Genomic DNA, 27,637 nt, shown 5'->3' with positions numbered 1-27,637 from the left:
CTCTCAAGACAGATGGCAGTATCCCTGGAGCTGTTTGATACCCTAGCTTCTAGGCTGAACTCCTTTGTGGCTCAGTGCCAGCCTAACATCAAGGAGTGGAAAGAAGACGTGGTGAAGGCTGTGCGGTCCGTGGAGAAGTTCCTGAAGGAGCAGCACTTCCAGGGGGACCATGGGCTGGACCAGAAGGTGCTGAAGGTGATCCAGGTGGGACTTGTCCCCTCCATTTCCCAGCCAGGGCTGGGCAAAACCCAACCCATGGGTCCATGTCTCTGAGGATGCTAGGGACCTCTTGCCTCATTATCCCTAGTCTATGCTACTGACATCTCAAGACACAGCATCCCAACACACTGCTGCCTGGAGCAGGGCAAGTTGAGTAAGGAAGCTGATAATAGTAGTGCACATTTTGGATGCACTTGCCTAAGCCCTTCTCAGGTACTGTCTCTAATTTGTACACCCTCTGAGGTGTGCACTAGTCTTCCCAGTTTACAGATGAGCACAGTGCAAACTCAGTGACTCAAGATCTATAATGGCTAAATGCTACGCAAGGTCTCTGGTTGAATCTTGGTGTGAATGGGCCATCCGGAGAATATAATTTGGAAACAATTGGGAAAATTTCAATATGGCCAGAATGTTAGATTTTATATGTATATATATGGGAATTTTTTTTTGAAGTGTAATAGTTTTGTGGTTGTGGGGGCAAATGTTCTCTTTGGTTGGACATAAATGCTGAAGTATTTATGGACAATGGTCCTCAGTTTCTGAATTTATTTTATTATTTTTTAAGATTTTTGGATGTGGACCGTTTTTCAAGACTTGAATTTGCTACAATATTGCTTCTGTTTTATGTTTTGGTTTTTTGGTCTCGAGGCTTAGTTCCAGGTCAGGGATTGAACCTGCATGCCCTGCCTTGGAAGGTGATGTCTTAACTACTGGACAGTCAGGGAAGTCCCTGTAATTTACTTTAAAGTGGCTTAGTTGAAGCAAACATGGCAAGAAGTTTAGACTTGTTGAATCTGATGGGGCGGAAGTATAAATGTTCTTTGTTTTCTCTTTCTATTTTTATGTTTACAATTTTTGATAATGGAACGTTTTTTTTTTTTTGTTTTTGTTGTTTTTAAATGGAAGATCAGGGAGGTGAGGACTTACTGAAGGTCACACAGCTGGTGGTGAAGCTGGGATTTTTTACTCCACTCTGGGCTGCCCCCACTGAGCCTTATTTCCCCAAAGCCCTTTCAGCAGCTGCCTCTTGTCACCTCTGGTCCTAACTAGGATAATACTCCAAGAGGGTCAAAACTAGAAAGGTGTGATGAGAAAAAATGACTTTTGAGGTATAATGAGGAAAAACAAAAAAACAATTTTCTTTTTCTGAGTTGCTGCCTAGGTGCCTTACAGTATGATGATCCTGCTAACACCAAAAGTCCAGAGTCTGGACCTTTAGATAAATTTTGGGCACCCTGCAAGTTTATGCTTTGCTTCTCCTGGTGCGACCTTTTAAAATAACCAGTTATTAGGCTTCACCGGCGGTCCAGTGGTTAAGACTCTGAACTTCTACTGCAGGGGACACAGATTCGATTCCTGGTCAGAGAAATTCCACCAGCCACACGATGCAGCCAAAAGAAATAACGAAATTTTTTTTTAAGTTTTTTTTAAATATAGAGTCAAGATGGATTTTTTAAATTAAAAAATAAAATAAAATAACCACTTGAAAGTTAAGCCTGTGAAACGTTAGTAACCTCTGCCCCAATCACCTTGTAAGAACTGAGTGCTTTCTACCCTGTTCTGCGTCCTGCTGAATTGTGACCTGGGGAGAAGGTCTGCTCTCTCCCCAGTTCACTGAGTCCCCTTGCTTCTGGGATCTGTAAGTAATAAGCCTTTTTTAAAATTAATTTTTAATGAATTTTTATTGGAGTACAGTTGCTTTAGAATGTAGTTTCCGCTGTACAGCAAAGGGACGCAGTTATACCTACACATTTATCCACTCTGTTTGACATTTCCTTCCCATTTCGGTCACCACAGAGCGTTAAGTAGAGTTCCCTGAGCTGTACAGTAGGTCCTCGTTAGTTATCTGTTTGTATAAGTAATAAATCTTATGACTCCACTTCCTCTGTATGGGTATACTGAAACTGTGTCTTTCTTCCCAATGGCCCCGTGAGTTTCATTACCCTACAGGGGAGCTTGCTGGGGCAGCTACCTGCCTGTATGTGTGGCTTGTGCCCCCTCATTCATTAAGTAAAAATCTACATATTCTTAAATTTATTTATTTATTTTATTTTTGGCTGCACTGGGGATTTTGTTATTGCACCAGGGCTTTCTCTAGTTGTGCTGCGTGGACCTCTCAACCACAGTGGCCTGTCTGGTTGCAAAGCACAGGCTTTAGGCACACGGGCTTCAGCAATTGTGGCACAAGGGCTCAGCTGCCCCACTGCGTAGGGAATCTTCCCGGACTAGGGATCGAACCGGTGTCCCCTACATTGCAGGGCAGATCCTTAACCACTGGACTACTAGGGAAGCCCTTCATGTTCTTAATTCAATCCACCAGTTTCAGCTTCCCAACATGAAAGGTCCTGGAGGCAGACAGTCTCAGCCAATCCTTCCTGTAAACACTAAGGAAACTGAGGCACAGAGAGGGTGAGAAACTTTCCACGTTCACACAGCAAGCTGGTGGTCCAGGCAAGACTAACACTGGGACTTCTGACTCGAAGCTCAGTGCTCTAATTCTGCCTTTAGGAGCAGTCACTGCAGGGAAGGGTTTAGAAGCCGCAGGCCCATGTTACTTTTTAACTCTCATCCCCAGCACTCAGAGCCTGAAGCCATGTGATTTAGAAGTGAGAAACCATACATTTTGACACGAGGCGTGGGCTTGACTCTTGGCTTCTTCCCTCACTAGCTGGGTGACCTTAGAGTCACAATCTTGTCTCTCAAACCCTCAGTCTTCTCATGTGTAATTGGGATGACATCACCGGCATCACAGTGGGGGTGGGAGGCAAGGGTTCCCTAGTGGCTCAGTGGTAAAGAATCTGCCTGCCAATACAGGAGACTTGGGTTCCATCTCTGGGTCAGGAAGATCCCCTGGAGGAGGAAATGGCAACCCACTCCAGTATTCTTTTTTATATATATAATTTTATTTATTTATTTTTGGCCATGCTCTGGGTCTCCGTTGCTGCATGGGCTTTCCTCTGGTTGTGGATATCAGGGGCTACTCTCCATCGCAATACACGGTTTTCTCATTGTGGTGTCATCTCTTGTTGCAGAGCACGGACTCCAGGGCACACCAGCTTCAGTAGTTGTGGCATGAGGGCTCGGTAGTTGCAGCTCCCGGACTCTAGAGCACAGGCTCAGTAGTTGTGGCATGTGGGGTTAGTTGCTCTGTGGCATGTGGGATCTTCCTGGACCAGGAATTGAACCTGCATCTCCTGCATTAGCAGATGGATGCTTTTACCACTGAGCCATCAGGGAAGGCCCCCACTCCAGTATTCTTGCCTGGAGAATCTCCATGGACAGAGGAACCTGCTGGGCTATAGTCTATGGGATCACAAAGAGTCAGACGCAACTGAGCACGCACCCACACCATCATCATCATCTGTCCCTCATCAACCAAATAGAGCGGTGCAGGCTACATGATTAGTCAATGTTCAAAAACAAAGGCATTGTTATCAACTTTTGCTCGAGCTTTCTTCTGGGCCTGGAGCACCAGTATGACTCCTCCCAGACCAAACCCACCCCACCCCACCAACCCTGAGAATAATGCAGATGGCATGGGGCAAGTGAGTGGGACAGAAGGATGTCTCAAACATGAGTTTTGACGGCAGGAAGTGGAATTAACCCAGCCCTCAAATCCTGCCTGCAACCTTCTCCAATCTTGAAACTAATAAATAATAGAGACACCCAAAGAGCAATGGCCATTGAGAAATTAGCACTCTGTTTGGGCTTTAAACCCTCTTCCCTCCCATGAAAATCTGGTGAGCTGTGCTGGTCCATATGAGTGAATGCTTATCCTTGGGTTGGAATAGGTTTGGACTGGAGCAAATCATACAGCCTGTTCTAGAATGTTCTCCCCTCTCTGCCTGTATTTTCCCACTGGGAAAGGTAGGAAGGGCACAGGCTTCAAGGGGTGGTGGCTTTCATTGGCACACAGAGTGCCATCCCCAGTGCTCTCACATGGGGCAGAAATGCTGACTCTGAATGTAGGTGGAAAAAGAAAAATGGAAAAGGAAGAGGAGGACTTCCCTGGAGGTCCAGTGGTTAAGACTCCCACGCTTCCAAAGCAAGGGATGTGAGTCTGATTCCTGGATTCCTGGATGGGGAACTAAAATCCTGCATGCCACATGGTGAGGCCAAAAACAAAGGAAGAGGAAAATAAAGATGGCAGACTTCTCTTCCTCAGACGCAGGGCCTGGCACGTAGACATGGGTCACTGGCAATAAAGAGGCAGATGAACCACACCCTGTGTTCTGACCCTCTGTCTGACTGTGACCATGACTCCTGGCTATGAGTCCATGGCAAATCTGTTAACCCCCAATTGCCTCCTTTTTTTTCATCTGTACAATGGGGATAATTATCCTAGTCCCTCCACCTCAACTGGGTGCTTCCCTGATGGCTCAGCAGATAAAGACTCCACTTGTAATGCAGAAGACACAGGAGACTTGGGTTTGATCCCTGGGTTGGGACGATATCCTGGGGATGGCAAATGGCAACCCACTCCAGTATTCTTGCCTGAAAAGGCTCATGGACAGAGGAACCTGGCAGGCAACAGTCCACAGGGTTGCAAAGACTCGGACATGACTGAGAGACTGACACACGCCGCCTCAATTAGTGAGACTGAGGATTAAAAGACTGTTTGTATAAAAGGCTTTCAGTGGTGCCGGACACAGTGAGGGCTCAGCTGGTGGCAGCTGGGTCATAGTCAATTTTCAATGATTCCGCCCACCAGCAGAGGGAACCCACCTGGAGGTCTGATACATCTGTGGCAATTCCACCTCTCGATCCCGAGTGAAGCCAAAGAGTTGGGGGCCTTTGTATACCAGAGGCAGCAGGACTGGAGAGCAAGTCCAGGATCTCAGAACATCAAAAAGACCCCTTCAAAATCATCCAGCTCAGTCTCCTTCGATTCAGATGGGGAAGCTGGAGCTCAAGCAGAAGAGGTGATCTAAATCAACTCAAGAAAGAGAAGGAAGAGAGCTATATGGCTGACTTCCTGTGTAATCAGCACCACGGCAAGCCCTTGACGCAAATAGTCTTACCAAATCCTCCCAGTAACCCAGTGACTCATGCGCTATCGTTACTCTGAGATGACTGATGAAGAACAGGGGCGAGAGGGGAGGTCAAGATTAGGCTGCCCCATTCCCCAGCCCATGGCTCTTATCCACCAAGAAATCCTGTGCTCCCTTTTTATTGAGAAAAAAATTTTTTTTTTGCTGAGGTATACGTGCTTTACAATGTTATGTTAGTTTCTGCTGTACAAAAAAGTGAGTCAGCCATATGTATACATATAGCCCCTCCATCCTGAACCTCCCTCCCATTCCTTTCATCCCACCCAGCTAGATCACCAAGGGCATGAGTGTGTGCTAAGTCACTTCTGTCGTGTCTGAGTCTTTGTGACACTATGGACCGTAGCCCGCCAGGCTCCCCTATCTATGGGATTCTCCAGGCAAGAATACTGGAATGGTTTGCCATTCCCTTCTCCAGCGGATCTTCCCAACTTAGGGATGGAACTCATGTCTCCTGCATTGGCAGGCAGATTCTTTACTACTAGTGCCAACTGGGAAGCCCCTAGGTCTCCACAGCCTTTTTTAATGACATAAAATTATGCCACTGCAGGAGATGGTAGGAGACACAGTTTCAATCCCTGGATCGGGAAGATCCCCTGGAGGAGAGCATGGCAACCCACTCCAGTATTCTTGCCTGGAGAATCTCAAGGACAGAGAAACCGGGCGGATTATACAGTCCACAGGGTCCCAAAGGGTCAGACACGACTGAAGTGACTTTGCATACACACACAGAGCACAAAATTATTCAGACCTGCCCCTCCCACCCCCTAGAATCCTCCAACTGCCACCCTGTAGAGGACGATGGTTTTCTTGGAGTGGGGATCACTCTGCAGATAAGGCTGAGTCTCAGAAGCAAGACAGTGGAGTAAATAAGAAACATGGTTGTGGAGTCCGGCTGCCTGGGTTTGACACATCCACTGTGTGACCCTGGCTGAGCGGCTTGCCGTCTTGACCTCTCCACTTTCCTCCCCTGTAAAGAGGTGATGTGGGTACTTCCCACCCATCGGTGAGGCAGGTAACGATGAACGGGATCATCTATGGGAGAGCCGTAGGGATTCCCTGGTCCCGGCAGTGGCCTTGGGGTGATGGGACTCTGTGTTCCACAGGTGGGCTCCTTCGGGAATGGCACGGTGCTCAGGAACCACGCGGAGGTGGAGCTGGTGATGTTCCTGAGTGGTTTTAGCAGCTTCCAGGAGGAAGCCAGCAACCACAACCACCACAAGCATGTTCTGAGCATGCTCTGCGAAAAGCTCACGGATTGCCCGGATCTGCTTCACCTCCAGCCCCAGAACCTGAGGCTGGTCCACGGAGTCACCTCTGCTGTTACCTTCACCATTCAGACCTGGGAGATGGAAGAGCAAGTCACTGTCACCATCGTGCCGGCCTACAGGGTCCTGAGTAAGGGAAAGCCCACCTGACTCGCACACCTGCCCTCCCCAGGGGGAGGACCCACAGCTCCTTCACCTCTCCTTTGTGGCCACGTGCAGACGCCTGCATGCACCCATTCAACCCATATCCCGTGCTGGGTGCTGGGCATTTCAGCGACTGAAATGCCTGGGACTGACTCAGCTCTGGCTATCCTTGTGGTTCAATGGGGCAAACGGATTTATCAAGGAATCACACAAATAAATGTATGATTGGAGAGGAAGGGAGAGTCAAGGAAGGGAAAGCATTAGAGCAACCCCCGGGGTGACTCTGGAACACTTACCCTGGGGGTGGTTGTTTCCCCACACTATATATAATAGTTTGCGTCAGCTAAACCCAAATTTCCATTCTATCCCTACCCCACCCATCTGTCACCCCCTTTGGCAACACAGGTCTGTTCTCTATATCTGTGAATCTGTTTTTGCAAAACTCATTTTTCATTCTTCAGAAGGACAGTCAAGAAGGCAAGCCTTTAGTCTCTCAAGCTTTGTGGTTCCAGGCTTCCCTGGAGAGATACTCAAATGAATTAGCAGTCTCTCCCCTGAGAGCTTCCCCACTGGCTCAGCGGTGAAGAATCCGCCTGCCAATAGAGGAGACATGAATTCGACCCCTGGGGTCAAGAAGATCCCCTGGAGGAGGAAATGGCAATCCACTCCAGTATTCTTGCCTGGGAAATTCCATGGACAGAGGAGCCTGGCGGACTATAGTCTATGGCGTCACGAGGAGTCAGGCATGACTCAATGGCTAAACAACAAAACCCTTGAGGACTTGTTAGCAACCGGGGCTTTCTAAGCCCTCACTGTCTCCCCTTTGCCTCCTCAGGGCCTTCTGTTCCCAACTTTCAGCCCTCCCCAGAGGTCTATGTGAGACTGATTAAGGCCTGCCATACTCTTGGACACTTCTCCCCGTCCTTCAGCGAGCTGCAGAGCAACTTCGTGAAATACAAGCCAACCAAGCTGAAGAGCCTCCTGCAGCTGGTAAAACACTGGTACCTGGAGGTGAGGAGGCTGCCTGATGGGGGCAAGAGCAGAAGATGGGGGAGGGAGGGGAAGAAAAGGCAGGAACCAGACTTGTCATCAGGGGGATACTGTGAGGAGGGGTAACGGTCGTGGGGAGGGAGAGGAGTTAGTTAGTTACCTGTATTACGACAAGCTACTTCTTAGATTTCACATAGGATGTCTTCATGGTACCAAGGGTATTTCCAAATAGCCAGATGAGCAGAGTCATCTCCGCTTATGAAAGGAAGACTCAGAAGCAAACAAAAAATGAGAAAGAAAGAAAAGAAAAAAGATTTCTTATTTTAAAAAAATTGGTGAGAGTCAGAGTTTAGACTGGTTTAACCAAAAAAGAAAAAAATAGTAGTTAAAGATAAAAATCAAGATACTATGAAAGTTTGTTTAAGTTAGTATGTTTATGATGGAAAAATAGTGTTTTCTTACATAGTTATCACCTCAACAAAGGTTGTGATGTATCTTCAGGTATTAGCAACACCGAAGTCAAGAAAGAAATTGTTTTTTTTGGCCAGTCAGTCACTTAAACAGGAAATGATCCAAAGTTTTGTGGATTTGAAGAGCTAGAACTCAAAAGAATGACCTGTTTGTTTTGTTTGTTTGACTAAGTTTTCAAAGTGTTTTCTTCCTGAATATAACATGCACATTGATTGGCAATGTCCACAGAAAAACATGCCAGCTTTACTTCTATAGCCCTTTCTCTGTACAAGTCTCTGCCTCTAAGGGACTTCTCCAGCAGTCCAGTGCTTAAGACTCCGAGTTTCCACTGCAGGGGTATTGGGTTCCATCCCTGGTCAGGGAACCATGGTCCCCACACAGCCTAAAAACAAACAACCTTTAAAAGACTCTGCCTCTAAGACAAGATGTTGGCTGTATATGGTTTTTTTTGAAAGTTTCTTGACTCAGTATTATTCATTTGATGTTTTCTTTTATTTGAGAATTTTTATTTAGCCAAGTGTTACAAGACGTGTTGATCAACACTCAAGGACACAAAGAGTTCATATTATACGTTAAACAGAACTAGAGTCCTGTAATGCTAAAAAGGTTGTCAGTTCATTTTTATCTGGAGAATTTGTAACAACCCAGGAGTTGTCATTTACCATCATGATTCAAAAGTATTTTTTGATTCTTACCAGTTCATCCACTGGGGCCAAGGAATGTGTAAGTTAGATTCTCTGGGTTTTATTTGATTTCACCAAATCTTAACTGTAAGAATATCACTGATCTCAGAGATGTCCAAGTTTGTGTATGCTCATGCACAAAGTCATTTTTTTTTTTAATTTTGATATGTCAGTTGGAATGCTATATCATTTAAGTCTGCACTGTGTATAGCCATATACTGAGGGTGAGTGAGTGAGTGAAGTTGCTCGGTCATGTCTGACTCTGTGACCCCATGACTGTTGCCTACGAGGCTCCTCCATCCATGGGATTTTCCAGGCAAGAATAGTGCAGTGGGTTGCCGTTTCCTTCTCCAATACTGAGGGTAGGAAATAAAGAAAGAAAGCTTTTTTTCCCCACCTCATATAGCCATCAAAAATAAGAACATTAACCTGGGTAATTGATTCTAATTTTTCTTTCTTTTTGTTTTTTAATTGAGAGTAACAGTAAAACCAACTCTAACTAGCCTTAACCAATAAAGAGAATTATCAGCTCATGTGTGAAAACCTACAACAGTGGAGAGAGCTTCAGGCACTGTTTGGTGAAGGCTCCAGCTCTGTTTCTCTGTAATTCTCTTGTGTGTGTGTGTGTGTGTGTGCTAAGTTGCTTCAGTCATATCTGAGTCTTTGCAACCCCATGGACTGTAGCCCACTAGGCTCCTCTGTCCATGGGATTCTCCAAGCAAGAATACTGGAGTGGGTTGCCATTTCCTCCTCCAGGGGATCTTCCCGACCGAGGAAAGGAACCGGCATCTCTTATGTCTCCTGCATTGGCAGGCAGGTTCTTTACCACTAGCGCCACCTGGAACAGCTGCTCTTAATATTATATGTCAACTTGGTCCCCAATCTGGTTTCCCTCATGGTGGCAAAATGGCCGCATCTGTTCCTGCCCTCACATTCACTTAGACTTCTCTTCTCTCAACCACAGAACAAAAGAACTAGATTTGACTCAAGTTGAGCCAGCTTAGATCACAAGGCATCTCTTGAATCAACCACTTGGCAAGGGGGGAAAGGTTTATCCTCGTGATCCTGTCCAGTCAGGGCCAACCCTGGAGATGAGGATTGGGCCAATCACATCCAAACAGCATGGCCACTAAACAATGGGAAAGAAAGACATGCCTGTTAGAGAAGCAACCCCAACGTTCACTACAGATTCTCAGCTATTACCTAGTCCTAGAGGAGCCTGGTGGGCTACAGTCCACAGGGTCGAAAAGAGTCAGACCCGACTTAGCAACTAAACAGCAACCATAACATAGTCCCCCAACACACACACAAACACATTTTTTTCTCTTTAGCAAAGGAGATTTTTCTTTAAAAGAAATCTCCCAGAAGCCCAACTAGATTAAAATAAGAGTTATTTCAGTTGGGGTACTGGTGACAGAGCCCAATCTGCTGACTCCCTTTTTTCTCTTTTAAGTATTTATTTGTTTGCACCAGCTCTTAGTTACAGCGTGTGGGATCTTCTGCCTTCACTGCGGCGGGATCTCTAGCTATGGCATGTGGGCTCTAGGTTTCCTGACCAGGGATGGAACCTGGGAGCAGGGCATCTTAGCTATTGGACCACCAGGAAAGTCCCTGCTCACTCCTTGGGCTACTTCTTCATCACTCCATTCCGGAAGTTATGTCAAGTACAGTTTGAAACCCACTAGACTCACCCAGTTGCTTAATTTTAAGATGGGGAGACCCAGTTAAGCCCAGAGAGGAAAAGTGACTTGGCCAAGAATACGCTGCAGGTAGGTAGCAAAGCTGGGACAAGAACTTGGATTTTTCCAGTTTCGGGCCCAATGTCATCCTTCTAAGGAATCTTGGGGTCACTCGCTCTCTCTTCCCATTCTTTCAACAGTATGTGAAAGCCAAGTGCCCTAGGGCGGAGCTGCCCCCCAATGTATGCCCTTGAGCTACTGACCATCTATGCCTGGGAAACGGGTACTGAGGAGAAAGAGCGTTTCAGGTTGGACGAAGGCCTGGTCACTGTGCTGCTGCTGCTCACAAAGTATCAGCACCTCTGCATCTACTGGACCAAGTACTACACGTTGCAGAACCCGATCACTGAGGACTTTGTCAGAAACCAGCTCAAAGAAAAGAGGTACTGGATGGTCGCGTGCCAGCCACATCTCAGAGAAAGAGAATTAAGGGAAAGGTGGTATCGAGTTTCCTGGGCGGGCTTTATTTTGTATATAAAATCACTACACATAATATATATATTTAAAGATCCATCTGTTTTACTGTTTGGCTGTGCTGTTTTGTTGCTGCACATGCGCTCCCCTACTTGCGGCGAGCAGGGGGCTGCCCTCTAGCTGTGGTTCAAAGGCTTCTCCCTGCAGTGGCTTCTCTTAGTTACGGAGCACTGGCTCCAGGGTGCACGGGCTTCAGTAGCTGTGGCCACTATGGGCTTCATTGCATGTAGAATTTTCCTGGACCAGGGATCGACCCTGTGTCCCCTGCATTGCAAGGCGGATTCTTAACCACTGGACCACCAGGGAAGCCTGGGTGGACTTTATTAAGTAGAAAAGCGGATATCTCACCCCAACACAGTTGACATCTCAAGCTGATTGCCTTTCATATCGCCAGGACCTTAGGGGCTATAAGCCTGTTCCTTATTCCTTGAGCTATCACTCCACTCTATGTTAATCCTCTTACCTTCAGAAGACCATTTCAGTGCTTTTTTCCAGCATGAGAAACTAAAAAAAACCATGGAGACCCAAGTTAAATCCCAGCTCTGCCGTTTTCTCATCTCTGTGAGCCTCCATTCCTCATCTGTAAAACAGGAGTTATTGTTGTTGTCCAACTCTTTCGAGACCCCATGGACTATAGCTTGCCAGGCTCCTCTGTCCATTGGATTTCCAAGGCAAGAATACTGGAGTGTCTTGCCACTTCCTTCCCAGTGGATCTTCCCAATCCAGGGATTGAACCCATTTCCTCCACTGGCAGGCAGATTCTTTACCCATGAGCCACCACGGAAGCCCAAACAGGACTAATTAGCACCAGCCATGAAGGACTCTCAGGATAGTCAGAGAAAATATACGTAAAGGGCCACTGTATCTCTAGCCTATGATAGAGGCCAGCCACATGTCCAGTATTGTAACACATGTTGCTTGTACCGTTTGCATCCCCTGGGCCTTTACCATTTCAGGGAAGGTTGGCTCAACCTCCAGCTGTCAGCACCTGTGTCCCTTTGCCTGTGGGTTTTCAGCTTCCCTTAGTGACTGGTGGAGATTGGTGTGTAAATATCTCAGCTCCCCCCCCCCCATCTCAGATGGAGGGACTCTTTCTGGGTCAGGTGTTCTACACTAGTTCTGAGAGTCCAACCCCCAGCTGCTCACAGAGATAATCACCTTGATGCATATCCTTTATTGGCATCCTTCCCGTCCCTGTCTCACTTTCCCACTTGATCTTTGGTGCTTCCTGGCACCTCCTTCCAAATAAATGACTTGCACTCAAATCCTCATCTTAGGTTTTGCTTCCGGGAGAACCCAGCCTGAGACAACTCTTTATACTAGAAGCTTTGGGTCACTGTAAGCAATATCATAAGAATATTTATTGTTCCCTCATGTGAGTGTCAGGTCTTTATTTTTTTTTTAAACAAGAAAGAGTAACCAGGTCTCCTTATGAAAAGACAATTTATTGTATGGATGCCCAGAATATTGACCTGGGAAAACCGTTGGGACCTGAGGCAAACTAGTATAGACTCCTCTTCTCTGTCATTCCCTCTCACGGCCGGTGTGCTCCGTCCCCTCTCACTGCCTCTGTTTCTCTCTCCATACCTGCCCTACTCCCCTCTTACTCCAAGGTGATGAGGAACATCCATCATTTCTGGTCCAAACTCCAGAGGGAACTAATTTGATTACTAGGCAGAGGCTCTGGAGAAGGCTTGCCTGGCAAATCCCATGGATGGAGGAGCCTGGTAGCTGCAGTCCATGGGGTCGCTTGGAGTTGGACACGACTGAGCGACTTCATTTTCACTTTTCACTTTCATGCATTGAAGAAGGAAATGGCAACCCACTCCAGTGTTCTTGCCTGGAGAATCCCAGGGACGGGGGAGCCTGGTGGGCTGCCGTCTCTGGGGTCGCACAGAGTCGGACACGACTGAAGCGACTTAGCAGCAGCAGCAGCAGCAGGCAGAGGCTCTACCTGCCAGCTCACCTGGTGGGTCACTTGGATCAGGTGAGTCGAATCCACAGGACAGAGTGGCACTGCTCCCTGACTCCGTCAGGCAGGACCATTTCAGGGAGCCAGGGATGCTGGGGGTTGAAAGCACGGAGCCTAAAGTGTCCAGTTCATGTCACTAGACTGCTAACACATTCTGTCACTTAGATAAAGTCTCAGCTCCTGCCTAAGTCAAAAGCTCCTGGGTACAAGGTCCAGGTCTTGGGACTTCCCTCGTGATCCAGTAGTTAATGCTCCATGCTCTCAATGCAGGGGCCCGGGTTTGATCCCTGGTCAGGGAACTAGATCCCACAAGTCACAACTAAAAAGATCCCGTGTACTGCAGCCAAGATCCTACGTGCCACAGTGAAAACTGGCACACCACAACTAAGACCCAGCTCAGCCAAATAAAACAAAAACGGAAAACCAGGGCTTCATCATGGGCTTGACATCCAAGACCTATGGTCACCCCATGCATCCTCAGTCAGCTGTTAGACCCCTTCAAGCCAATAGTCTTTAAAAAATCTATTCAACAGCTACCTAGAGGAGAGACACTTGGAGGAAGCTCAATCTCCCCTCTGCCGAGGCAGAGGAGATGGATCAGAATCCCATCTTCAGGTTGGGAGAACCTAGGGAGGTCTGTGCCTCAGTTTTCTCATCTGTAAAGTGGGGAGAAATTATCATCATCACCACCACCATCATTGTCATACCTTAGAGAGTTGTTGCAGGGATTAAAATAGATTACTTAGAGATTGACCCCATGCCTCAGGAAACATCAGTAAATGGTACCAGCGATATTGTTTTCATCCAAAGCAATTCAGAAGCTCTAGGTTTGAACTCATTTATGTAGCCTGTTCAGCAAAGTGAAAGCTCTGAACTTAAGAGGCCCACATGCTGGTGTGGTCTGCCTGAGGGACCGTTATTCTTGTTCCATCATGGCTTTGGGGGTCTCAACCTCTGTACACCTCAAAGATTCCTTACAAATACCTAAAATACTCTCCCCAAGAGAAATTTACTTTAAGTATTTATTTATTTATTTTGACCACACTGGGACTTAGTTGTGGCATTTAGTCAGGATCTTCAATCGTAGTTGCTACCTGCGGAATCTTTACCTGCAGCATGCAAGATCTAGTACCCTGACTGAGGATCGAACCCAGGCCCCCTGCACTGAAAGTGCAGTCTTAGCCACTGGACCACAAGGGAAGTCCTGAGGAATTCTTGGAAACAGAATCCTCTTCATTCTGTTGCTGCTGCTGCTTCTCAGTCGCTCAGGCGAGTCTGACTCTTTGTGACCCCCACAGACTGTAGCCCCCTAGGCTCCTCTGTCCAGATGATTTCCCAGGTAAGAATATTGGAGTGGGTTGCCATTTCCTCCTCCAGGGGATCTTCCTGACCCAGAGATCGAATCCAGGTCTCCTGAGTCTCCTGCATTGGCAGGCCAATTCCTTATCACTGAGCCACCTGGGAAGCCCTCATCATTCTGTTACTCTCTGGCAATATTTGTGGACCCTCTTGGACTGACGACCCCAGGCTCTGAACACAGCAGATGCTCAGATAATTGCTAAGAAGATTTCTTTCTGGCTTTCAGGTTTCCAGACAAGAAAGAACCTGGGCTCCTTCTCTCTCTGTTGCAGGCCCATCGTCTTGGATCCGGCTGACCCCACCTACAATGTGGCAACAGGCTACAGGTGGGATATAGTGGCTCAGAGGGCCCGCCATTGCCTGAAAGAGTCCTGTTGCTACGACAACAATGAGACATGCATCCCCAACTGGAAACTGAAGGTAATGTCTCCTCTCTGGCTGCCAGAGGCTAGAAGTTCAGAATGAGATACTGGTGCCTTAGTGGAAAAGAATCCACCTGCCAGTGCAGGAGACAGGGGTTTGATCCCTGGGTCCACAAGATCCCCTGGAGAAGGAAATGGCAACCCACTCCAGTATTCTTGCCTGGGAAATCCCATGGACAGAGGAGCCTGGTGGGCTTCAATCCATGGGGTCACAGAGTTGAACATGACTTAGCAACCAAACAAAATGTTTGCAGCTGATGCTGTTGCAAAGACAAGGACAGGTGAGAGGCACTTTTTTTTTTTAACATCTGTCCACACAATAGAATTTTTTTTAAGATTTTTTTTTGTAATGTGGACTACTTTTTCAGTCTTTACTGAATTCGTTACAACTGTTGTTTCTGTTTTATGTTTTCAGTTTTTTCTATCACGAGGCATGTGGGATCTTAGTTCCCCAACCAGGGATCAAACCCACACTCCCTGTACTGGAAGGTGAAGTCTTAACCACTGGATCACCAGGGAAATCCCTGAAGGGCACGTTTGTCCTCAGACAGTGGAAGGTGGATTTAACCCCTCTCTGTCCTCTCCCTTCCAGTTTGCATGAGACATCAAGGTGACAGTGGAGCAGCGGGGTTGTGTGGATTTCATCATCCAGGTGAACCCTTATGAGTCCATACAGAAGCTCAAAGAGAAGATCCAGTGTAAGCTGGAGTCCTCGGCCCCACAGCGTCTGTCCTTCCAGGAGCCTCGGGAACATCTCCTCCTTGGCAGATTACAGTATCTTCTCTGACGCTCACATCTCTCTGCTGCAGACTGTCTCTCCTGCGATGCAGGTCTTCCTGAAGAATCCCAGCGGTGGGAGCCACACCTATGCCATTTACTCCAGCAGCTTAGTCCTTGACCTGAAGTGTCAGATTGAAGTGAGGGAGGGGCTACTCAGAAAGAAGCAACAGCTAGAGTTCCAAAGCCAAGTCCTGCAGGATGAGTGGAGTTTGAGTTTCTGTGGTGTCCGAGACAACTCCACCCTCATCCTCTCCAAGAAGACAGCCGAATAGGTTCTATTTCCACCCAGTTAGTTTCCTCTGAAACATCTCCCTGTGCGTTTTTGCTGTTTAATCTAGGTCCCATCGATTTCACCTAACCTTGCCAGTAGACGCATGACGAGGGATATGAGACTAGATATGCAAACCAACAATAGCCAGAGCATATTTGACACTAGAATTCTGACCCACAAGCTCTGCAGCCACCAGCCTGGAAGCCAAACCATTGTATCAACTAACTGGAAACCATCAGGATTTAGCCAACAACTACTAGCTTCCCTATTTCCTCCCTTTCAATTTAGGACTGATGAACGAAAGCCAAACAAGCTCCCTGACCAATCATATAGGATGCTCTGCTTCTAATTAGCCCACCTCCAGCTTCCCATGCAAACAACCTCAACTGGGGTATACCTGCAGGCTTCTCTTTATGCCACTATAAAGCTGTTTCACCGCCTTCCTTGCCTTGGTGTCTTTGCCACAGGCAAGGGATGGTGGCTAACCCCCTGGCTATAGCGAGTTGGGAATAAATAATCTTCGTTTGTTCTCTTTCGGGTGGTCTTCATTTATTTCCACAGGTGCTAAAGCTGTCCTGGGAGTTATAGCCTAAGTATATGAGCCTCTCAACTCTGGAAAGTAAGGACTGTGCAGGAAAGTGAGATAGAGATAAGGGAGATGGAGGATGATGTAGTTTTAAAAATCCCCTCAACTTATTTACAAAATAGATGTACAGTCATGGATGTAGAAAACATACTTACGGTTACCAGGGGTGAAGGGGGAAAGGGGAGGGATAAACTGGGAGATTGAGACTGACATATACACACTACATATAAAACAGATAACTAATAAGAACCTGCTGTATAGCATGAGGAGCTCGACTCAGCACTCTGTAATAGCCTACTGTTGTTGCTGTTGTTGTTGAGTCGCTAAGTCAAGTACAACTATTTGCAACCCCATGGACTGTAGCCCACCAGGCTTCTCTGTCCATGGGATTTCCCAGGCAAGAATACTGGAATGGGTTCCCGTTTCCTTCTCCTGGGGGTCTTCCTGACCCAGGGATCAAACCCGTGTCTCCTGCATTGGCAGGTGGGTTCTTTACTGCTGAGCCACCAGGGAAGTCTGTATCACCTGGAGATCCTGTTCAAATGCAGGTTCTGATTCAGGTCTAGGCTGAAACCAAGGCTGAATTTCTAACAGGCTCTGGAGTTTGCTGATGCTGCTTGTTCATGGATTATACTGAGAGTGGTACCAAGGCCCTAGGATATTGAAAGGAATACGGATTTGAGTCCCACCTCTCAGAGACTCTGATGTGCCTAGTTTTCAGTGAGACTCAACAATCTGCATTTTAAAAAGTCCCCTACACAACAATGTGAAGTGTACAGTTAAATATGGTTAAAATAGTATGTTTTATATGATGTGGTCTTCCCTGGTGTCTCAGCAGTAAAGAATCAACCTGCAATGCAGGAGGCGCAAGTTTGATCCCTGAGTTGGAGAGATCCCCTGGAGAAAAAAATGGCAGCTCACTCCAGTATTCTTACCTGGGGATTTCCGTGGACAGAGGACCAGGCAGTTTACAGTCTGTGGGGTCGCAAGAGTCAGACACAACTTAGCAACTAAACAACAAAATACTATGTGACTTTTACCACAGACGTGCGTGCGTGCTTGCTAAGTCGCTTCAGTCGTGTGCCACTCTATGGACTGTAGCCGGCCAGGCTCTTCTGTCCATGGAATTCTCCAGTCAACAATACTGGAATGGGTTGCCAGGCCCTTCTCCAAGGGATCTTCCTGACCCAGGGATTGAACCTGTGACTCTTACATCTCCTGCACTGGAAGCCAGGTTCTTTACCACTAGCACCACCTGGGAAGCCCCTTGCCCCCCACCCTACCCCGCCACAGACACAAAGGTCCCTAAGGTACTTCTGATGCCCAAACACACTTCTGAATTTGTAGAATAAGTGGATAATAATCAAAGTGCATTGGACCAAAACATGGGAACCGATCCTGACTGTCATTAACCCCTTGTGTGACCTTAGGCAATTCCTTCCTGTCTATAGGTCTTATTTTCCTCATCGAGGATAGATCTGTTGATCTCTTAGGCCCTTCCAGCTCTCACGTTTCAGGAAACCATTCAGGACAATTTAGGACCAATGGTGGCCTGAGTTTAAGAACTACAATCCCCACAATGCCCTGCGTTTTTCAGCTCCCTTTTGGATCCTAGGAGGAAGACCGCTCCAGGAGGCGCTCCCCACAATCCTTTGCGGTGCTTCAAGGTGGCGGCGCCCAGTGGCACCATGAGTGATCTGGAGAGCAGCAGCAGCAGCAGCGATGAAGAGGAGCTGGAACGATGCCGCGAGGCAGCGATGCCGGCTTGGGGCTTGGAGCAGCGCCCGAGGGGTCCAGAGAAGCCAAGAGTCGGTAGGGGGCTATATTCGGGGGGTCTGGCCGAAGAGCGTATGATCTTCCCCTGAGGCCTGAGAGGATGGACGGTGAAGAGGGTGTCACTGGCATTCGACTTCTTTCCCTGAGGAGGCTCCACGGCCTGGGTGGGGTTCAGAGTAGGATTCAGAGTCAAAATAAGGACAAGGGCAGCGGGGCGGGTTGTTCCATGACCCCAGTTCGGGAAACCAAGGCACCAGAGTATCTCTTGACTCTGCCTCCTTGGGTCCATCCTAACTGTTGCACCCCTGGCGCCCCGCCACTCCTCGGAGATTACTGCGAGAGCTGGATTCTTGCATCCAGCCTTTCCTCGGCTCCAGCACTTTCTCACTCCCTGGGGCTGCCAGCGAGCTGTGTCCCACACCTCCCACAGCTCTGGAGTCGGTGCTCTGGAACAAGAGAAGCCGGTTTCTGCAATGAGAAACCAGAGCGCGGAAACCAGAGAGTAGCCCCCAGTTGCTGTAACTAGATAAAGCCCTCAGGCAGCAACGGAAACCCAGCACAGCCAGAAATAAATTAATTAATTAATTTTTAAAAAATTACAGTAATTTTTAGGTCCATCAGTAGATCTAATTTAATACATTAATGAAGAAGCATATGTATTAAAGTGTCCCAAATTTTGCTTTTTACTCTTAATGATAACTGAATTTCGCTATCACTGGTTTTCTTTGTAATCCTATGTGTTGTATTTTTTGCATCTAAAAGATTATTCTGAGAAGGATCCAGGCTGCCAGAGCAGGCCATAGCAAAGCAAGGTTAACTCCTGCTTTTGTTTAAAAGGACTCACAAGCCCTCGGGACTTCCCTGGTGATCCAGTGGCGAAGACTCCATGCTCCCAATGCAGGGGGCCTTTGTTGGATCTCTGGTCAGGGCACTAGACTGCATGTTGCAACTAAGAAGTTCATAGGCTGCAGCTAAGGATCCAGAGTGCCGAACCTAAGACCCGGCAGAGCTGAGTAAATCAATAATTTCTGTAAAAGTTAAAATAATAAGTAAATAAAAGGACTTACAAACCCTTTGGTAATCAATTCCTGGCCTTTGGTAATCAATTCCCAGCTTGCTTTCCTGCCACACGTTCCACAGGTAGGCTCCAGACCATGCTATGTCCTCTCATCTGTGGTCACCATAACTCTGCCTTCTCTGTGTGCAGAAATGCCTTTCCATATCTCATTTAAAAAAAAAAAAAAAGAAATGCCTTTCCATCTCTTATCACTCACTCAGTTCAGTTCAGTTCAGTCACTCAGTCGTGTCCAGCTCTTTGCAACCCCATGGACTGCAGCACGCCAGGCTTCCCTGTCCATCACCAACTCCCGGAACCTACTCAAACTCATGTCCATCAAGTCGGTGATTCCATCCAACCGTCTCATCCTCTGTCGTCCCCTTCTCTTCCTGCCTTCAATCTTTCCCAGCATCAGGGTCTTTTCCAATGAGTTGCTTCGTCCCATCAGGTGGCCAAAGTATTGGAGTTTCAGCTTCAGTGTCAGTCCTTCCAATGAATATTCAGAACTGATTTCCTTTAGGATGAACTGGTTGGAATTCCATGCAGTCCAAGGGACTTTCCAGAGTCTTCTCCAACACCACACTTCAAAAGCATCAGTTCTTCAGCGCTCAGCTTTCTTTATAGTCCAATTCTCACATCCATACATGACTACTGGAAAAACCATAGCTTTGACTAGACGGACCTTTGTTGGCAAAGTAATGTCTCTGCTTTTTGATATGCTGTCTAAGTTGGTCATAGCTTTTCTTCGAAGGAGCAAGTGCCTTTTAATTTCATGGCTGCAGTCACCATCTGCAGTGATTTTGGAGCCCCCAAAAATAAAGTCCTGCCACTACTCACTAGCAGGAAGAATTTGGGCAGGGTACTTAAGTCTCACTGTATTTAAATTTCCTCATCTGTAATGTGGGGGTAAGGATAGTACCCACCCTTGTAAGGAGCAGAGATGATGTATCTGCAGTGCTTGGCACACATTAAAGGCTCAGTAAAGAGCAGCAGTTATGTGGTTGGTCTCTCGTCATGGATTCATTTCCCCTTCCTGTCTGGCTCCAATTTATCCTTTAATACAGCTGAGACACCATCTCTTCAGGAGGACTGGGTTACATGCCATCTCTCTGGAGGGGCTCTGGAGCCAGACAGCCTGGATCCTCATCCCAGTTCTTGTCACTTGTTGGCTGTTTGGCTAAGCTGTTTAACAGGGCTTCCCCAGTGGCTCAGCAGTAAGGAATCCACCTGCCAATGCGGGAGGCATGGGTTTGATCCCTGGGTCAGGAAGATCCCCTGGAAAAGGAAATGGCAACATTCTTGCTTGGGAAAGCCCATGGACAGAGGAGCCTGGCAGGCTACAGTCCATGGGATCGCAGTCAGTCATGACTTAGCAGCTGAACAACAACAAGCTATTTTACATCTCCTTGCCTCAGTTTCCTCTGTAAATGGGGGATGGTGACTGCTCCACCTCCACCCCCACCCCTGTTAGTCCCATCGGGTTTTTGGAAAGATTCAACAAATTATAGGTGTAAATCACATAAAATAGTGCCCAGCACACAACAGATGGTATAGTTGTTTCCTCTGTAAATACCTCAGTGTTCATTATTTCCACAGGTGCTACAAATGCTAAGTTGCCAGCCAACCAGCCAAGCCTCAGGTACTGTGCACTTTGGATTCAGGTTTCATCTGTTCATTCATTGATGTTGGCCCCTGCCACCTGCGCCGCGCCCCCCCCCCCCCCCCCCATGTACTCCCTGCTACACCCTGGTATGTCAGGGTGAGCAAGACACATGTCTTCCCCACCCTCTTGGGGGCAGCCTCTGAGCTGGCAGGAGGTGAGGTCCTTTCGTATGTGTTGCAGGCACAAGGTAGATGAGCACGAACAAGATGGCAACGAGCTTCAGACCACCCCCGAATTCCGAGCCCATGTAGCCAAGAAACTGGGAGCCCTGCTGGACAGGTAGCAAACACCTACATTCTCTTTTCCTGCCCTCATTCATTCATTCCAGGACTAATGGCCCCCCGAGGCCTGGGAGCTCAGCAGATGTAAGTTGGCACAGTGGTAAGCACAAGGCATCACCCTACCGTGCGGGGCCTGTCGTTGTGCTTGTTCCCCAGCTGTGGGAAAAGGCTCCCGTCTGTAAGAAGAAGCATGTGCCTGCAGTCACGGAGGAGGGAGCAGAGTGGGCTCAGCTCCAGGGCCCTGCTCTTAACCACTGTGCTCTCCTGCTGCCCCAAGAGGAAGAGGGGACCCCGGGGTGCAAGAGCTTATTCCCCCCAAAAGAGGACAAGGGACCAGCGGAATTCCTGTTTCCTGAGTGCTTACTGTATGGCAGGTGCTGCGAGAATATAATCTGTGAAGATCCAGGTCGGCAGGACTTCCCTGGTGGTCCAGTGGCTAAGACTCCGCGATCCCAGTGCAGGAGGCCCAGGTTCAATCCCTGGTCAGGGAACTAGCTCCCACATGCCACAACTGAAGAAAAGATCACGTGTGTCGCAAGTAGGATCTAGCGCAGCCAAAGAAATACTTAAAAAAAGAGAAAGATCCAGATCAGCATTCCTAAAGTAGGTGCCCAGGAACTTGAGTCCAGAGTGCGGCTCTGGGCACCAGGGCTCCAGCTGCAAAGAGGAGGTGGAGAAATGCTGTACTCTGCTTACCCACTGTGCCTTGGGAGGTTAATTAATTTATCTTTGTAATTTTATTTATTTACTTTTGGCCATCCTGGGTCTTTGTTGCTGTGTGGGCTTTTCTCTAAGTACACAGGCTTCTCATTGCAGTGGCTTCTCTTGTTATAGAGCAAGGGCTCTAGAGCATGTGGGCTCAGTAGTTGGGGCTCCCAGGCTCTAGAGCACAGGCTCAGTAGTTTTCTTACTGGGCTTAGTGGGCTTAGTTGCTCTGCGGCATGTGGAATCTTCCTGGATCAGGGATCGAATTCATGTCTCCTGCATTGGCAGGCGGATTCTTTACCACTGAGCCAGCAGGGAAGCCCTGCCCTGGGAGATTTAGATTCTTAGTAGTGTCTTCAAGACTCTGAAAAGTCCTGCAGTAAAGAGTCCTGTGTAACTTTGTTTAGCCCGTGTCTTCCAAGCATGTTTGGCCACAGGGCCTCTGTTCCGAGGATGACCAGTGGCGTGGCATGGGACTTGGTCTGGGGCAGGCTGGGCTAGATCTATCCTCACTTGACAAAGCCCTAGCAGATTTCGAAAGGGAGACTCAGGATGTTTGGGCTATGGTCCTTCAATTTGAAGTAACCATCAAAAAGGACAGATGAGCCCTCCCAAAGTGCACAGCTGCTGCTAATCCCATATAGAACTTTGGGCCAGCCCTCAGCAGCCTGCACCCCCACGGCCTTAGTGCCAGTCCCCAGTGTGGGAATGTGCTTACCATGTTTAGGAAGGTCAGGTGGGCATCTCAATCCGAGGGAGTGATTTTTCTCAGTGACCGTTCGGCTTGAGGGTAACCAGGGCCACCTGGCATTGCAGTGATCCATGACGAGCATTTCCCCAGGTGGAAATCCACCAGGGCGTTGGTCACCCACCATCAGGATAGTTCCTGCAGTGTTCTGTACTTATTTCTCTCCAAAGAAGTGACTTGGCACTCACACAGTGTGCACAGCTATCCTGAGCCAGTGTCTTGTGTTTTAAGGGCTTCCCAGGTGGTAGCAGTAAAGACCCCGCCTGCCAGTGCAGAAGACCTAAGAGATGTGGGTTCAATCCCCGGATTGGGAAGATCCGCTGGAGAAGGAAATGGCAACCAACTCCAGTATTCTTGCCTGGGGAATCCCATGGACAGAGGAGCCTGATGGACTGTAGTCCATAGGGTCGCACAGAGTCAGACACGACTGAATCAGCATAGCACAGACAAAGAAATGATACCCCAGTTAGTCCCTTGTGTTAGATCAAGGTTTCTTATCTTGGCACCATGGACATTTTGGCCCAGATTGTTCATGGTTGTGCAGGGCTGTACCGAGCACTGTAGGAGGGTTAGCAGCGTACTTCGACTCTACCCACGAGATCCTAGTAACATTGCTCCACCAGCCGTGACAACCAGCTGTATCTCCAGACATCGCCTAATGGCCCTGCCGACTGACAGTGAACCACCGGGTTAGATACCCAGGAGGTTAGATGCCCAGGACAGGCTCAGGACCCTGTTGGCATCATCTCTGTGCCCTCTCCCCAGACCGTGTCCCATGCAGGACAAGGCTGCCGGCACCTACACAAGGCAGTTGGGAGAAGCGCCCAGCACATCATTCTGTTTGCTGCAAGGGCGTCGCTTAGAGCGTTGGTCTCCAGTTGCGAGCTGACTGCCTCGCCAGCACTCCCCGAGACCTGCTTCCTGGTCTCGGCAGTTCTCCCCTCTTCATCTGTGCTAGAGAAAGCACATTGCTGTGGAGCTCATTGTTTATCTTTTTTTTCCGGCTGTGCCAGGTCTTCCTTGCTTTGCTCAGGCTCTCTCCAGTTGTAGCGAGCGGGGGCTCCTCTTCATTGAGGTGCGAGGGGCTCTCATTGTGGTGGCTTCACTTGTTGGAATCACGGGCTCTAGGCTCACGGGCTTCAGTGGTTGTGGCACGTGGGCTCAGTAGTTGCAGCTCGCAGGCCTGCACGAGCTCAGTAGTTGTGGCTCACGGGTTTAGCTGCCCCATGGCATGTGGGATCTTCCTGGACCAGGGATTGAACCCACATTGGCAGGCTTGGTCTTTACCACTGAGCCACCAGGGAACTCCACTGATTGCTTATCTTACAGCAGTAGTCATCTTCATCATTGTTATGGCTGGCATTTACTGGTTCACAGCCAGGCTCCATGCTCAGGGATTGGAGTCCACTTTCTCATTTGAACCTTGTAACAGCTCTAGGAAGCCAGGAGTCTCATCACTCCCAGTGTTCAGAGGGGTAACACAGGTTCAGAGAGATGAAGTCCCTTGTTAATAAGTGACAAAAATCAGAACTTAAAACCGAGGTCTGAAGCCTGAGAAAGGTCAGTGGATTGTAACAAAGTCAGTTTCTCAGTTGTGATCATGGATGTTAGTTACACACAGTGTTGTCCCAGGGAGAAACCAGGTGGGGAATACATGGGGTCTCCCCATATTATTTCTTGGCACTGAATGTCAATATGTATTAACTCAAGCTTTTTTTAAGAAAAAAAAAAAAAAAGCAGGTCTGCCTGTTCTAGGAGCTGAACCTCTGAAATGTTCTTTCCTCAACCAGTCATGTTTCCCTTTTCGGGCTTGCTGCCAGGAAGTTGAGAACCAAATGTGTGCCCTCTGTCTAGCAAGTCTGTCGGGCTTCCTGGCCACACTTCTGGCTCTTTCTGTCCCTCTTGCTCTCGTTTTCTCTTTGCCTTATTTGAAGTTGCATTCTCTTGTACTGTGAGTATCTTCAAAACTTCTTCAGCACTTTGTGGGATAAAGTAGGGTTTGAACCAGTAAGTCACCGTCGTTTGAGCTGACAGGGGCTCTTCACCACGTTATGGCCGTGACCAGGCATGTTCCCATCAGCCTGGGGGCCCTCTGCCTCCGCGTGTAACATTGCGTTACTCTGTCCCCTCCACTTAGCAACAACAAAAAGAAGTTTTAATTAAAAATAATTTTTGTTGTTGTTACCCAAAATCTCATCCTAAATCCATTGTCTCTTCCCGTAGCTCCATTACCATTTCAGAAATCGTGAAGGAGCCAAGAAAGGCCGAGGTGCAGCGAGGCGCCCTGGAGGATGATGGTGAGCAGCTTGACTGTTGATAACAGCTTTCCTTTATTAAGCCCCTCCTGTGAGTCTGGAGCTACAAAATGCCCTTTTGGCATACTATCTTCCTTCATGCCTGCAGGCCCTGTCCGAGGCAGATGTTATGGTGACCCTGTTCACAGGGGGACCCATGAGGGGAGCTGGGGCCAGGAATGCGGCCACTGGCCCCAGGTGACCCTGAGCAGGAGCACCTGCTGCACCCCACAGCCTCTCACACACGAGTCTCTGTCCCCTGCCCGACTCACTCACCACTCTGCAAGCTGCCGTAGGCAGGCAGCTCAGCTGCTGCGTCCCAGAAGCCTCGGGAGACTTGCTGGCTTGACTTGGTGGCTGGCAACCCCTCAAGCACCCGGTCCCGTCTCTGCAGCAGAAGAAAGCGTGCTGCCTCTCATCCTGCGAGGCACCGCTCTCTTATTAAATAGGAGCAATGCCCTCTGGACCAGGGGCTCCGTGAGGACAGAGGTGGGGCAGCCTTGGCACCTGCGGGCCCCTGGCCGTGCTGACTCCATCCCCATGGGTTGCAGGCTTCCGCCTTTTCTTCACGTCCATCCCCAGAGGCCCCGAGAAGGAAGCTGCTCCCCAGCCCTGCCGGAAACGGTTGCCGTCCAGCTCCAGGTGAGATGATATGTCCTCTCCTCAGGTTTCCTCATTTTGACCAGATCCGCCCCCACCTCCACCCACAGATAGCCATGCAGACCCCAGTCAGGCCTGGACCCAGGAGGAGTCCCGCCAGGTAGCTGGAGACATAGTAACTCAGTGGGAGGGGGAGAGCTTCCATTGGGGGCTGGATGTTGACTGCTCTCGGAGCACCCATCTCGTGCCCGAAACCACACTCCTGGGACATCCCTGTGAGGCCTAGGCTCTGTTAAGATCCCCACTTGATAGGTGAAGACCCTGAGGGTCGGAGAGGTTAAGTCACGAAATGAGGTCACACAGCCTGGAAGGAGAGAAGCCTATGTGGGAACCCAGGTCTGCCCCCGGCCAAGCCTGAGTTCTCCGCATACCGCTGTCTCTCCCTGGCCTCCGTCTGGTGGCCTGGCCTGGGGCAGTGCGCGGCAGCTTTGGGGTCCCATCCCGAGTCCCTCTAACACTCCCCCCGCCCTCCCTGGCAGCAGCGATGATGGCGACGAGTTACGGCGCTGCCGAGAGGCGGCTGTGTCCGCCTCCGACATCCTCCAGGAGTCCGCCATCCACGGCCCTGTCCTCGTGGAGAAGAAGAAGAAAAGGAAGTTGAAAAAGAAAGCCAAGAATGAGGACAGTGCCGACGTGGCCTCTATCGCCACCAGCAAGGCTGCAGTCGGAAGGCAGGAAAAGGAGTCTGCCCAGCTCAACGGGGACCAGGCGCCCCCTGGGACCAAAAAGAAGAAGCGGAAGAAAAAGGCAAAGAAGGCCAGTGAGGCCTCCCCGTCCCCGCCAACAAAGAGTGCTGCTGCCATGCCCTCAAACTGAGCCCAGTGTGCGGGCAGGGAGCTCAGGCTTCCCATAGGGACTAGCCTGTCCGAGCCCTGAGTCCCTCTCCAATGCAAGAATTTGGCTGACGAGTCCAGGCTCTGCCCGTGACTGGGGCCAGCCCAGGCGTTGGGGCTAAGAAGTGGTCATAGGGTGAGGGGGGTCTGCCCTCCTGTGCTCCCCCTGGGCCGCGTCAGACCTATGGTACCAGAACATTCTGTGACCCCAGGAAGGAGACTCCCGGTTACTCAAGGCTGAAGGCCAAGTAGTCGAGCTCCACCGCCGCAGCCTGGTGCAGGAGACGACCTGAAGGAGACAAGGTGGGGTGGGCCTCCGAGGCCCTGGAGCCCCTTGTGTGTCTCCCTCCACACAGACTTCATAAAACACTGTCTAGAAAAGAGAGAGATCTACTCTGCCCCCACACCCAGCTTTCCAGAATTTTCTGTCTCCACAATATGAATATGTCGTATGTGATTGTGTCTCTGAGCCAGCCAGATTATGGAAAATAAATTGTTGAGGAAACGGAAATGTAATGGGGATCTGGGTGCTGCCCCTGAGTCAGTGCTGAACTTGATGAGCATCACGCAGGTGGGGTCCTCCTGCCTACACCCCAGGAAGTGTTCCCACACCCCAACTTCAAGACTGCAGGAAGTGTCACAGCACTCGTGGCCTGGGACTCCTGGACCCACATGTCCTGCAAGAAGTAGCAGAAGTTCACGGTGAAGGAGGCATTCCGGCTCGGAGGCCTGGCCTCGGAGATTGGGTGGAGCCAGGAAGACAGAGGTGGGATGTGAGAGTGTGTGTGCCGGCCCCGCCCCTCCTCAGGCCCCGAGCCCCCTTCCTCCTGCCCACCCCACCTACACGACAAGCAAGATATTCGACACAGTCCGTGTTTACTAGAAGTTAAATAAATGTACAGGCTCGCTCTCAGCTGACTGCAGGCTTCACTGATGCTAGTTGTCCCCTTGCCCTGTCACTCCAGGGTCGAGATGGGCTACGAGGGCTGGGTTATCTGCAGCAGCCCCCCCAAGAGATGAGGTCGTGTGAGCCCTGGGCTGACACTGCTGCCTTAGCGCTCAGGACCTCAGCCTCCTCGGGGGGGGGGGGGGGTGGTGGGAGGCTGGGAACCCTCCCCTCAGCCAGCTGGCCCTAGCTCCCAGGTGCAACCCCTCCACCGATCTTGCCTCTCTTCTCCCTCTGGGCCCCTCAGC

At 49.2% G+C, this 27,637-nt stretch overlaps 2 protein-coding genes across 3 annotated transcripts; both read left to right on the top strand.

The window, feature by feature from the left end:
* Positions 1–12: 12 nt before the first annotated feature.
* OASL (2'-5'-oligoadenylate synthetase like) lies at positions 13–15,841 on the top strand. Its single transcript, XM_052654466.1, is given in 8 exon segments — positions 13–204; positions 6,374–6,665; positions 7,515–7,690; positions 10,703–10,735; positions 10,737–10,945; positions 14,640–14,787; positions 15,382–15,545; positions 15,547–15,841. Coding segments are annotated over 8 exon segments (1,509 nt in total).
* A 2,250-nt stretch (positions 15,842–18,091) lies between these two features.
* Positions 18,092–27,302, top strand: C17H12orf43 (chromosome 17 C12orf43 homolog). 2 transcript variants are annotated; one of them, XM_052654700.1, is made up of 6 exons: positions 18,092–18,238; positions 20,856–20,898; positions 21,103–21,201; positions 24,880–24,953; positions 25,502–25,592; positions 26,093–27,302. In XM_052654700.1, exons 1-6 carry the CDS (start codon positions 18,115–18,117, stop codon positions 26,424–26,426), a joined length of 765 nt encoding a protein of 254 aa, XP_052510660.1. In that variant the 5' UTR covers positions 18,092–18,114; the 3' UTR covers positions 26,427–27,302. The 2 variants fall into 2 exon arrangements, with proteins under 2 accessions (XP_052510660.1, XP_052510659.1); XM_052654699.1 differs by having other exon boundaries at positions 26,090–27,302.
* Positions 27,303–27,637: the final 335 nt, after the last annotated feature.

The sequence above is a fragment of the Budorcas taxicolor genome, chromosome 17 (assembly GCF_023091745.1).
Source record: "Budorcas taxicolor isolate Tak-1 chromosome 17, Takin1.1, whole genome shotgun sequence".
Lineage (NCBI taxonomy): Eukaryota > Metazoa > Chordata > Mammalia > Artiodactyla > Bovidae > Budorcas > Budorcas taxicolor.
The sequence above is the reverse complement of the archived record's forward strand: the minus strand, read 5'-3'. Positions and strand labels throughout refer to the sequence as shown.